This window comes from Bactrocera latifrons, unplaced genomic scaffold (genome assembly GCF_001853355.1).
Source record: "Bactrocera latifrons isolate USDA-ARS-PBARC rearing strain unplaced genomic scaffold, ASM185335v1 scaffold_24, whole genome shotgun sequence".
NCBI classification, from domain to species: domain Eukaryota; kingdom Metazoa; phylum Arthropoda; class Insecta; order Diptera; family Tephritidae; genus Bactrocera; species Bactrocera latifrons.
Window position 1 is genome coordinate 1615247 of NW_017535963.1, and position 13621 is coordinate 1628867.

Here is a 13621-nt window from a genome sequence, read left to right on the forward strand (position 1 = left end):
AAGCAGAAATATGAAAAAAAAACATTTGTATAAATTTATTATGACTRTACATACATATGTATGTACATACCTTACGTATCTCAAGATACATATGTCAAATTAGGGAGTTAAACTAGAATATCAACGATAACAGTACGCATGTATGTACATATGTACGCTTCTGAGTACCAAACAATAAGCACGTAAACCAAAAATTATTTTAGTTCTTTTTTTTTTGCGTCTGTTTGATTTAATGGTTTCTTTTGAGTATGTGTACGTAATTGAAAGCGGCGAATAAAAATGTTGAATACGGTCAATACAGTATGTTTTTGTAGTCAGTTGGTCAGTTGTCAAACCTGTCTGATGCACGTGTACTTAACGAYGATGAATAGCGCAAAAACAAACGGACAAAGAACAGCAGCTTTTCTGGAAACTCATAAATACCGGTATTTTGCTTAGGAACACATACACCAAAACATATRTGTATATTACCTATAACATATGATTCTTATAATGTACGAGGATCGACGAATACGTGTCTTCAAAGCAAAGCAGCGGGTGTTACTACTTGAAATTCTGATCGTAATAGTCAAGTAAAGATTTCCTGAAAGTGTTTTGTAAGATAGAATTTTTGCTATTAATTTTTTTTTTTTGGAAAAATCAGTTTTCTTAACCATAGAGGGACTAATACTATTCAGAGTAAATTTTCTTATAATTCTTCAAAATTTTTTCAAATCAACAATTATTTAAAATTTAGTACACCAGTGGCGGTAGAGCAGTTAGGCTAAATATCTGAAATCATGTAAGTTGTTTTAGAGCCTATATACAAAAGAGTCTATGTAAATGTATAAGCTTGTACTACTTCATGTGTACAACATGTATCACCAATTTGAAATGAAATGTGTGAATGAAATTCAGTTGCTAACTAAATTCAGCGTTAAAGCAAATCGCATAAAGGTTAGTGAACGCATTTGCCAATAACAATCTGCAATTGACCATTCGACCTTGCGCATATACGAACATCCCGGATGCAGAAGTTCTTATGCAATAATAAAAGCATAAGTATAATCTTATTTATTTATATTTATTTCAATTTGATAAGCACCATAATTTTCATAGGAAAGCATTAGAAAATTAAAAATGCTAGGGTCACTCTCTAAGCATGTAGAATATGGTAAGCAATTATGTGACAGGTCACAGGAAATTGATTCAACTATTTTTAAACAAGTGTACAAATATTCTGACAAAAAATAGCTCGAGAGAGAAATAGTATTTTAACACAAAATTATGCCATGAACGGTGTAGGTATATTAACTTTGTCACGAAATCCGTAACATCCACAAGAAAAAGTGGTCTCATTCGACGAAATATTTTTTTCTAGGGAACRTTCAGAATGTTGTTTGTCACGAACCAGTGTTTTGATTGGTACAAATAATCAAASGGGGTCGAGAACGCGTTGACGACGAACCACGTCSAGAACGGCTATCAACATCAACTTATGATTAATACATCCATCAAATATAGGGAYTGATGAAAGTCAGAGTTCTTATTGGCATCGTTAGAATATCGAAAGGATCAGTTAAAACCATTTTGAAAGAACATTTGGGCCCAAGAAGAGTGAAAGAACGATTGATTCCAAAATCACTAAATTGTTTCCAAAAACACCGTCGCGTTAACGTCTGTCAAACAATGCTTTCCGACTACCAAGATACATGATGCGTATTATTACTGGCGATGAGTCTTGGATCAATGCTTACGATCAATTGACCGAATATCGTGGCACAGGTGAGCCGAATCCGAAAAAAACTACGACAAAAAAAATTAAAGCTATGTTGACAATTTTCCTATTTGTAAAAATAGGCCGGAATTTATGGGCCGACTGACCTTGGTTTTTGCACCACGACAATTCACCGTCAAGCGTGACTAGCCGAGTCCAGTCTCTCCGTCTGTCTCGGCTATATAAACACATATACACGAATTAGGCCATCAGTTTTTGAGACATCACTATATCATATAGCTCATTTGTCATATTGAAAGAGCCGGTTACTGAAATTACATGTTGTAAAGTAAAAGTTATGGAAAATATGTWGAAATTCCGGAACTCCAAGCCACTAAACTTTCAGTGTGACCTTCGTAGGACATCAAGATTATGAATGAAATTTTGAAATTGAAATTCTAATCAACTAAAAATATTAAATCAAATTGAGAATTGAAGAATCTCTTCAAATMTTAGGAAAKCATTCATATTGTATGACTTTATATGGTTTTAATGAAGTAGAGRCGCATATTTATTTTTAACTAAGTGGCAATTTGTCGGATTTTGAAGTGAAATTGTGTTGAGCATGGGACATGCCTTTACGTCACTGCTGTCTAGTTAGAGGTAGGAACMACGGATTAGATCTTTATAATCTTACCTTTCATACGCAAGTATAATTTATTGATGGAAGAATATTTATGCATGTATATTTACAACGTGAGGGTATGTTATGCCGAGATAAGTCGTTTTGAGGTATATCTAAATTCAAACATCAAAATACTACGTTTAAAGATTTCTTTTCAAAGATAGATCACATTTGTGCAGTCAAAAGAAATTCCAAGGAATCAAACATATACATATTAAACCAGTGTAATATAACTCTAAATTCAAATTATTTAACTCGATTTCGACTCTTCGAATGAAATTCAATACCAAACAGTGGACTTTGTACATGTAGACCACATTTGGAAGTCTTCTGAGGCCTGCATTTTTAACACATTTTTATGATTGACGAAATTAGTGTCTTCTGATTCCTTATATGTTCGAAATAATAACAGTTWTTATTATAAAAAACACTGCACTTCTACTTGAGTATAGACCGGTTAATCCTACGTGGATTGATATGCAAAATTTGTACCATTTACCTGAATATTAGGGCAACATATCTACMTTAATATCACTTCTCATACCTGATAAGAAATCTAAAAGACATCGGAGTTTTTTAGGAAGGCCTGGTACCAAATCTACCAACTGTGACTTCTAATACTTAAAACCGCTAACTAAATTGCTGACTACACTTTTCTGATCAGTTGTACATAGTAAGTATGTCGTTTTCTATTCGTTGCATTGCTTCGTTCGCCTTTTTATTTAATTGTACAACAGTTTGACCTACAAAGCGGTCATTCWATAGAGTATTTAAAGCATCCGCGAGTGCTCAATTTAATTTACAATATTTACTTTCTACTATTGACTTCCACTGCTGCTTTGTTTTCACACTGTCGCTTTTTTTTTGGTTGTAATCATGCCTAATCAACTAAAGCTACCGCTTATCAAGTCGCGGTTATCGGTCAATAGATAGCCCTGCCCCAACATACACACTAACGGTATGTGGTAGCAACGGCGTGGACATAAAATCCTCGTGCACACGCCGGCCGGCCGGCTAGTCAGACGAGTGTTGATAAGGTAGGCAGAGGCAGCTATCAGCAGCCGCATAGTTTCAGTTTCGGCACGACGCCATAGAGTTGCGCAGAAGAGCGATAATTCATCGTCGTAGAAATTTTCCTCACATACAACACGCATACACACACATGAATACACACAACTACATACATATGTATGTAATCAGCTATTGTAATGTACATGAGCGAATAACAAAGGTTTCTGTTACAAACGGAACTGAACGACCCAGACAGTGGCGGCGGACACTTGATAAGACTCACTTTGCCTAATTAAATCGCCAGTTTTGTTATTGTGTTAATATAGTTTGTTTATATGGATCAATAATGAGTTTCATAAAAAAATTTCTTTCTTTTTACGTTGTTGTAATGATTAATCACCACTGCGCAGGATTGTCTGGCAAACAGAAAATAATCAGTTGCGCGAGACCTGAAATTATTTGTATTTAAAATTTAACTAGCAAGTGTATGTATAGCTCTTGCAGTGTGTCATAAAAAAGTGAACATAACTTTTTGTTGTTGTCGCAATGATTAAGCACCACTACAGCGGGCAAATAAAAAAATCCATTTTGGAATTTTCAAATAATTTATAAAACGAATTTAACACACACACTCGCACAGTGTGCTCATAAAAATATGTGGACAGCAATATAAAACAAATATTTTTCTTTTCAAAAAACATTAAAAAAAATGCGTTTTACATAACCTCCACACTTTTTAGCGCCTAATTTCTAATTTTAAGACTCGAAAGTTACCGTAAATATTATAGCCATATGCTATAGCAATGCGATATCGGCGATTCCTACAAACTGAGGGACTAGTTAGTGTATATACAAACAGACAGCCAGACTAGCYGACGGGCATGGCTAAATCGACTCAGGTTGTCATGCTGATCATTTAGATACATATTTTGTAGGGTCTCAGACGCATTTAAAGACGGCGCACTTAGCCTATCTAGCTTCGAGCGCACAAGTTCTCAAGGCTGTATCTCCGAAACTATTAGGCGTATCAACTCGAAAATTGAGGAAAATATCTTAGAGGTCTTGCAGATCTCAATAAGAAAATAAAAAATTAGCTTGTGGTTTTTGAAACCCGTAAAGTAAGACTGTTTTGGGAACAAAATATTTTACAATCAGCCATTGTCAGTCTGCTACTTGCAATACCRATCTTTTCCTTGATAAACTTACATTTGTTTCACACTAATATAATTCTTTTAATTCCAAAGAATAATAAGCTTATCTTTCTTATTTGAAATTTATTGCACTCGAAAATATGCAAGTAAATAAACACTTAAATCCACAACCCTATAGTGGTCATATATACCACACAAACATGCCTACTCTGTATTTATAATGATAAAAATAAAGATAAGAAAATTATTACAACATAAGTACCGAATATGTGTATATAAAGGTCACTGGCTTTAAAAACAAGAGTATGGATATAACACCTAAAAATTTGATAAAGCCAATATTGATAACAGTGTGAGATAAAAGTTTATCAGCATAAGAGCGTATTGATATAGAGTCTTTACAAAACTGATTTTCCCCAGATAATTTATAAAAAAAAATTATCCTGTTAGTAAAGACAAAACATAATAAAAAATGTGTGACTTAGTTGCTGTGTCAGCTGTCAACGAACGGTACTTTAAWTATTACTATCTCACTGATAGCATATTCCTCTCGAAACCACATAGAACTTCCCATTTAAATTCACCAACAGTTTCACTCCACAAATACGTACGTGTATGTACGACAATAATTGTTTCAGTGGCAGAAGTATGGTAATTAGAACTCCTTAGAATTATGGARCTTCCGCGCATATTCGGAACAATCAATGGTTACTTGCGGCCATATATAAATAGAAGCTTATTGCAACAAGCATCATGACATTACGTGAGCCAATTCTGCCACCCAGCTTGTGCAACAAGTAAATACTATTATTACATTTTGGAATTTATTCCATAAACAAAAAGTATACATACATATGTATGTATGTATGTACATAAGTTCCGTGATTGCCAGTGCTGATTGATTGAGCTAAGTGCATCWTTATTAATTTAGTGTAAACAATATATGAGACGTAGATATGATTTTAAAGAGTTGAGCAAACAGAAATAAGTAACTATCAGATAAATGCATAACACCTATGTAGGTTTATACATATGTAACTWAATGTACCATAAGCAAAATTTGCAAGTAATCAGGAAAACTACTAGTTTACAACCAGTGTTTTCTAATAAATGGTGAGATTTATATCAATTTCTTGGATAAATGGTCTAAGAGGTGAGCAAATGAACGATAGTGAAWATATATTTATATGAAAAAACATGCAAGACCTGATTGAAATCAATATTGGAATCAATAAATCATATGCTCAATATTTTCTTTAAACTTGTAGGGGAATTTAATGGTACAAAATCATCAAATAACACTTATAAACTSGACAAAATTTTTATGTGATGCCCGAGCAGTAATTATTTAACCACTAAAATTGCCAAATAATACCTAATTCTTACCGAGAAGTAATGTTGTACAGGCTTGTCAAGCTGAACAAGGTAATACACCTATTTGTGCACTCACTTCTATGGTCGACATAGTCAAAAAATACTCGCTCATTCTCTGCTCATTCATTTTTCTCTTATCGCAGCATATTCTGTTTATGTAAGCACATCTTTATATGCACTTATTCATATATTATATATGTGTGCACATTCGTCGATATACATATATTCATTTATACATATACACAGCTTCTTTGTAATCTACAACATGTGCTCGTMTTCGCATGTAAGATCAATCAGATACTTTGTTGAACAAACCCAGTGATGAGTTTATTTTGAAATTACTGAACACAAACTCAAAAGAGTGGTAAGTCGAACAAACAGGTGGTATAAAAATATACTGACTTAAACTAATCGAAATTGCATAGCAAAGCCGATAAAAAAGAAGAGAACAACTTTGAAGACCAAGCAAAGCAATGAAAAGGTTTCTTTAATATCTGAATCCGCAGTTGAAACACTAGAAAAAACGTTAACCTCGATTCACCGAAGCTATAATACCTTTCATAAATACAAGGGCTTGATTTTGAGCGTTTAATTTGTATCGTAGCTTTACTGGTCCGATATCGTCTTATTCTTCGCAGCTTTTTGGAGAGAAAAGAAGTGTGCAAAATTTCAGATCGATATCTCAAAAACTGAGGGACCAGTACGTTTATATGAAGTCAGAAGAACTTGGTTAAATCAGTCGTCATGACGGTCATTTACATATTTACACTTTATAGGGTCTCCGCCGTTTCCTTCTGGGTGTTACCAACTATATGGTAAACTTCAGGGTATAAAAGTCATAAACGAAATTTTAGAGATTATTACGGAAAACCTTCAGCTTTTGCGTGAAAATTCATTCAATGATGAACAGTGATTTTGTGTTGTTTTGTTTAATGTTGAACATTTTTCTGTCATATCCGATGATAGGATTTAGGATAGAACCCAYTGTTTTAGATAAAATCCCAGCAAACCTTTTAACAGCAGATAAATGGTAGAAAACTATATAGTATCTTTCAGAAATATACTGGTTCTATTATGGCTTTGAACTGCACATGGTTTGGGGGGTTGTTAAACCGAGTATTGTGCAACCATAACAGAAGCCGGCGTTCACACTGATAGCTACAATTTTTAATGAYCACTTGTTGTTATTGCGTTGTTTAAACAATATGTTGTGATGTGAGCACTTTAGATAATAGCCACTTGTTTAATAAATATTAACATTTTAATGATTGTTTTAACTCACGATTGAAAATTAGTATAGAGTAAAGCAGACTTGTATATTTTACAGAGGCAATACCTTGGGATTATTATAAAATAATAAAACCGAGAGTTAGTATACTTTACAGAAGCATGCGGAGATTTATTTATATGCACAGAAAGACTGTCATTATTCCAGATACCAAAGTCATTGACCATAGCATCTTAACAATCATAGTTTGTTTTATTTATTGTGACTTTAGAAKGTTCTAAAACCTCAGAAGCAGAGACAATTTTCGAAAAAAAAATTATTCACAACAAAATGACCTTTAGTATTGTAAAAAATTACTATGACCATAAATATAATGATATTTTTGGGTGGAAAAAATTTGTCGTAAAYAGATCATTCATTTATCAAACTAACCTCGTTGCGTAAGAACCACCTCCATGTATGGAATGCAGGTATAACCCGCTCTCTCGCCAATCAAAGTAGTAATTAGCAAGGAGGCAGACAAAATGTCCATATGCCCATAGGCTTTGCTTCGCTTGTTTTGCTGACCTATTTATCATAAAGTGATCGAAGTATGTCAGACTCTTTTCCTGTACAGATTTCACAGCRTATAAAAGTTGTAATTAAGTTTTTGTAGGACACACATGCAAGCACATAAGTATTTTTTACAAAAATATGCATCAAAGTGAACTTGGACGAAAGCTTCTGAGTATGGAAAGCGTGTGGTTAAAAATACTAAMAGAAAGAGTATTGAAGTTTTTGGATCGAATTAGAAAAAATAAAAAAAATATACATATATAAAATTGGACACAGATTTTTAAGGATGTTACGCTTTTAAAAAAGGACCTCCTGAAAGTGCAGAGAAGTTCTCTAAATTTGGCGGTTTATGTTGGGGCAGCTGAGAGCATCACAAAATTTCTGATAAGCTTCTTCCACTTAATAAGATCCATTCACATATATTAGCGCTGAAGGTAATTTGTCCAAAGAAAGCGCAGTAGAATCAGTTCGAGTTAAAGTGCAAGAGCTTAAAAGACGTATTTGATGCCAGACAAAGTCAACCCACTTTTTGAAGAGTATATAAACTGAATATATTGAGGTTTGACAGACGCAAAACTTTTCAATTTATGCGCCTCAAATTTACCATTTAATGGATAATGCAAACTTCGAAATTTTAATAAAAACCAAAAAAWAATAATAATAATAAAMACACCGACAGCTGAGAAAATTGAGGTGTCGCTTGTTTTCGTTTTCGTTAATGTTAATRTTGATTTCCTTTTTATTTTAATACTTGTGCTTTTGCGCACTTGCGTACCGGCAGGACGCCAAATATGAGAAGAAGTGCCCTTGAAAGGCAGCGACGGTTCAACAAACCGCGCAGAAGCCGTGTCGCTTCGCTGCATTGCTGCTATGGCTGGATTCACGTAATTCTACAGTCGGGGTTGAAGTGGTAATGAAATGGGGCGGGCAGCAGACAGCCGGCAAATTCGCATCATTTGCTATGGTCTCTTTTATATAGCATGTGCAGGTACACGTTTCTATATATAGACATGTTAGACATGCGGTGTGTACTCGAATCATTAGGGAACCAAACTAAGCTATCCAGAACGATATTCCAGCGCTATTAACTCCAAATTAGGATGTTTTTCAAATTCTTTCTTGTGGCTACATWTTTACACATTTATTAGCATTGTGGCAGCAAAAAGTGTGTAGAAAATTGCGATAAAAAAATKATTTGCTAATAAGGTTTCTTTTTCACATATTTTTAAGAAAGCTGGTATCAACATTTTTTACTGAATTTCTCACTGCGCAACAGTAGTGATAAATATATGTTATTTTTATAAAGAAGATATGCCTCCAAGTAAAAAATTTGGTAAGAAGAAGTCTTAACGAGATTTATGCAAGGTTAAAGCTAAAAACATATGTGTTTTAAAAAAGTTGTCACTTTCCAGAAAATTTTAATTCGGTTGAACTTATAAGAGAAGCGAATGAAAAATGTTCTCAATACCGTTACTGAAAATACAACTCCGATCATAACCTGGAAACATTAATCGTAGCTTCCGTCAATGATTCGTGATCTTCACATGAACGCTTTTATGTGACGTCACAGAGATAATGAGCCACAGACTTGAACTTATTTGTAGAAAAATCTTGTATGGATAAATACACACTTGTGTACGTGCCGAGAGCACACTGTCACTTCACATTTATAACGTATTGGGGTCAAACAAATAAATGGTAATAAAATACCCACTTACTTAAATTTATCTCAAAAATGTAAACATTGATAAAAAAAAAAGGATATTAAGATACAGAATAAACACGGGAATTTATTTTTAAATATAAATCCAAGTGCAGTGACCTTTCAACAAAAACATAAGATATATGCATATGAACATATACTATAAGTACTATAGCATACAGTATATAGTATACCTAAATACGAATATATATTTGTTTGATATATACACTACTACATACGTACTGGTCTCACTTTATAAAGAGACGTGTCATGAAGGCAAAGCCTCCAGTGTAACCCCGGCGGATGACGCACGCAATTTCGCGTTAAATCAGAAAATGACTTGCAACTCTAGGGACTCGGTTGATAGCATATTAATAATAATAATATGTAGTTACTGCTAATAAATATGTAAGACAATGGAATCGTGGTGCGAAAGCAGAAATCATATGGCGTTTTTCCATGATATTTATATGCATTTTCTCTCTAAACTGATTAAACTACTCAACAAATCTGAAGGAAAAACTTGCGACTGATGTGCTGTAAGGTCTGTGGCGTATTTGAGGGGTCCTGAGTGCGAATTTGAGTTCAAAACTTTTCCACCTTGTACAGCTATTATTGTYATTTTAGTAAATGGTGGCTCATTTTAGTAAGTGGTGATCCGTACAATCCTTGACTACAACACAAAAATCCTACGTGTTAAGAAATTTTTTAGCAACCAAAAATTACCAAGAAACAGCCTCTAACATCACAGTAGCAAAATGACTGCAAACCATKGTTATTAAAGATAGATTGAGATAATGGCTTCATAGGAAGTGTTGGTTTACATAAGGAATATTATAATATTGGAGGTTTCTGTTCTCTAGAAAAAAATATTTCCACATTGGTCGAAAACTTGGAATCCAGTACCAAGGTTGGAGACTTAAGCAAAATCACAAAACAACATGGTCTCTATATTATGTTATTTGATTCCATTAGACTAGAGGCTCTCAAACAATACAGAGTACCATTTATTAATGACGTCATAGGAGAAACCCATTCAAGCACCACGAATTTTGAAGTGATAGCGATATGAAACGAAGCTGACACAACCATTTGTGGTTAAAYGCAATCCAATAAAAAGCCACAACATTGATATAATAAGATATTTTGCTCGTGAGGTATTGATTCCTTCATTATTTGGCAATAATTTGTGGTTAAACGAAAATCTAAACAAAAATTCATTACATCGTTTTTGATTTTTATAGGCATACTTAGAGTTATGTCGCTTGAATAGCTATAAGAAGTCGATTCGCTAGAAATTCATATGCAAGGAAGTCAATTTGGAAAACAATCTTAAAATCAATAAAATTTCGATTATTAACTGGTATTATCGGTAGAAATGGAATTTTATCGGTGATTTATAACAAAAATTCATATATTTTTTTTTTCTTTTTTATAGAATGTTACCACAATACTCTGAATATGTTATTATTTATTTCAAGTGTTGATAAAGTAAACCGATAATTATTTTTTCGCTAATCTGCTACTGGGCATTTAAAAATAGCAAAAAAAACGTGGTTACTAAAATGTGGCATTCCAGAAGGCGCTCATAAAATATTTAACTGCAATTTTGCAATAATATCACTGAAAAATTACTCTAATCATTTATATGCATATTTACGCAATAAAAATATTTGAACATCTGATATAATAAGGCTTATTTATAAAAAAAATCTGAAATTTTTAGGAAAGCGTTTGTTTGGTGCTCTATCGAAGATGGAAGATTGAAAACAGCATTTTCGGTATATTTTATTGTTTTACTATCAAAAACTATCAAAAAAGTTCAAATGCAGTTCAGTGTTTATGTGATGTGCACGAAAAAGTTGTGYTGACCGAACGCCAATGCCAAAAATTGGTTTGCGAAATTTCGTTCCGTCAATTTGGATCTTGAGGATGCACCACGAGAGTCTACTGAAAAATTAAATTGCCTAAAAAGACCTAAAAAGCAAATGAACCGTTTCATATTCTTATAGAACGAAATTTGTTTCGTCACATTACCGTCTTTGATTTACTTTTCCAAYATCAAAGGTGGTCCATTGTTAYTGGCGCAAGCGCAAGAGCTCATGGTCTAAAGGAATCGTTTATTTTCGATCGAAAGATAGCAGAAGATCTCAAGATCTCTTATGGATCGGCTCAACAMATTTTGGTTAATGTTTTCAGTATGAAGATAATGCAAGATATGCACGAAAATCTCTGAATCTCATGCGAAAACTACTCTCGAAGTCGGAGTAGAGGTTTCTAAACAAATGCCTGAAAACGTAACTACGGACCTTACATTCATCAGACGCAACATTACTAATGACAATATATGGGCTTATCAATAGACGTCGAAACTCTGCCAACAATCTAGAAGCCTAACCTCAAGAGCCTCTTTTGAAGATATAGTAAAAATGTGTATTAAAATACATAAAAAAAAGTAGTTGTTTTGCCATTCAGGGTAAAATTTGTTCAGCTTTCACATCAATATATAATATAATATAATCAGTAATCTAAAGTAAAAAAGTCTCCAATGTCCCAAAAATCAAAGACTGGTCTTGCATTTTCTGGTATATTAATTCCCCCCCCCTTTTCATTTTTTCCAGACTGAGAAAAAACTAGCACAACTGTTCGACGCCCTCTCCCCCATAACAGCCAAGGCATGCCGCAGCGTGAGCAAAATGGCGGTATGGGCATCATTAAAAAGCTGCGTCGTTCTGCCTCCGCCACCGAACACAATCTCAGTGAACTGCGCAAACGACGATCCAGCTCGGCATTGCTAGACCAAAATGGCATACCTATAGATCTAAATAAATATCGAAAAGTCTTGGACAAAGACGACAATGGCAATGGMAATGGAAATGGAAATGGTGAAAAGAAGCAGAGATATCGGCGGACGCAGAGTGTTACACGTGCCGAGGAGATACAAAGTAAAGAGGAGAAGCAACGTAAAGAACAGCCAGATAAACCGTAAGTAACTCGCGAATAAAAAGYATAGTTTGCGTGAAAAAGCTTGRATTGTATACAAAGCCTATTAAGTAGACAAAAGCTGATAAAGCAGAGTGTAAGGTTTTAGATTTAAACCCCTGAATGCTTTTTAGTAAATATTTCATAAAGGTATCTATTTCTTGCCACTAAAACTAACAAATATTTCAATAGCTACAACATTTTTACATAATTATAATAATTAAATGAAATAAGTATGCATTAAACTTTGTAGCCTTAAGTGTCTATAATGGTTTACTAAAGCGCTGAAAGCTTGGAAAGCACAAATATTCAATAAATATTGAATGAATTTATGGTATATGATTATGGAAGCTTAGAAATAGTAAACGGCTAAATAAACTGTTAGTGAAAGCTTAYCCAAAGCTTTTGAGTTTAAGCCGTTTTTTCTTTGTCGAAATTAGAAAAAGTTGGCAGAGTTTAAAGTGGAATTCTTAGAGCATTCATATTAAAAAAATGACCAAGTTGAACTGATCTGAGCTTTTTGAAATATTTAAAATATTCTGTATTCTGCTTCTTTGAAACAATGCATTTGTTCTTTCCAGTTGCCACCGCCCACGTGATTCACTATTTTCATGGAGTTCGGGATTTAGTAATTTCACAGGTCTCGTTAACTGGGGTTTCCTGCTTTTAACAATCGGGGGATTCCGACTGTGCTTAGAAAACCTGCTCAAGTAAGTATACAAATAATGGACTTGAAGAAAAGTAAAATAAAGAACAGTAAAGAAAAAAAATCGACCGATAAATTTTATTTAAAAAATAATAATTTTCTGATAGATTCATGCGTGAAAAGTATTTTCTTGAAGTGGTTATATTCCTTGAAAATATGGTAAATTAGCTTTTTTTCTCAATTAATCTTTCAGATATGGCATCAGAATAAATCCWTTGGATTGGTATTACTTTATGAGTGGCAAAGATCAGGGACAAGAAGGTCATGCTTCGCTTTTATTGATTTTATGTAAGTATAAAACACTAAAGAACAACTTTTGAAGAAATTATGAAATTACACTGTGACACTAAAGTAGTGGTACAAATTTTACTACGCTTTCCAAAACGAAGAGCAAATTCAGTAAATTTTACAACAAATCGTAAAGTTTTGAGTGCGGGCTAGGTGGCAGTAAATCTTAAATTCAAAGGCCAACTTCAGCTCATACAGCGAAAAGAAGACAAGATTGCTTAGATGAGACTAACGGTTAGAAGC

General features: G+C 33.7%; 2 protein-coding genes across 3 annotated transcripts in view; one reads left to right on the top strand and one right to left on the bottom strand.

The window, feature by feature from the left end:
- Positions 1-13621, bottom strand: part of LOC108969088 (trans-1,2-dihydrobenzene-1,2-diol dehydrogenase-like) — a 66484-nt gene that overhangs the window by 50725 nt on the left and 2138 nt on the right. The window lies entirely within an intron of this gene.
- The window catches only part of LOC108969087 (diacylglycerol O-acyltransferase 1), a 27047-nt gene that overhangs the window by 4536 nt on the left and 8890 nt on the right, over positions 1-13621 (top strand). Inside the window, exons 1-4 of one of the 2 annotated variants that reach the window (XM_018933592.1) lie at positions 5812-5968; positions 12024-12387; positions 12966-13094; positions 13284-13378. In XM_018933592.1, the coding sequence (XP_018789137.1) occupies positions 12080-12387; positions 12966-13094; positions 13284-13378 (532 nt within the window). In that variant the 5' untranslated portion in view covers positions 5812-5968; positions 12024-12079. Of the gene's footprint in view, positions 1-5811; positions 5969-12023; positions 12388-12965; positions 13095-13283; positions 13379-13621 lie in introns of those variants that run through there. The other variant, XM_018933591.1, reaches the window with a different exon arrangement.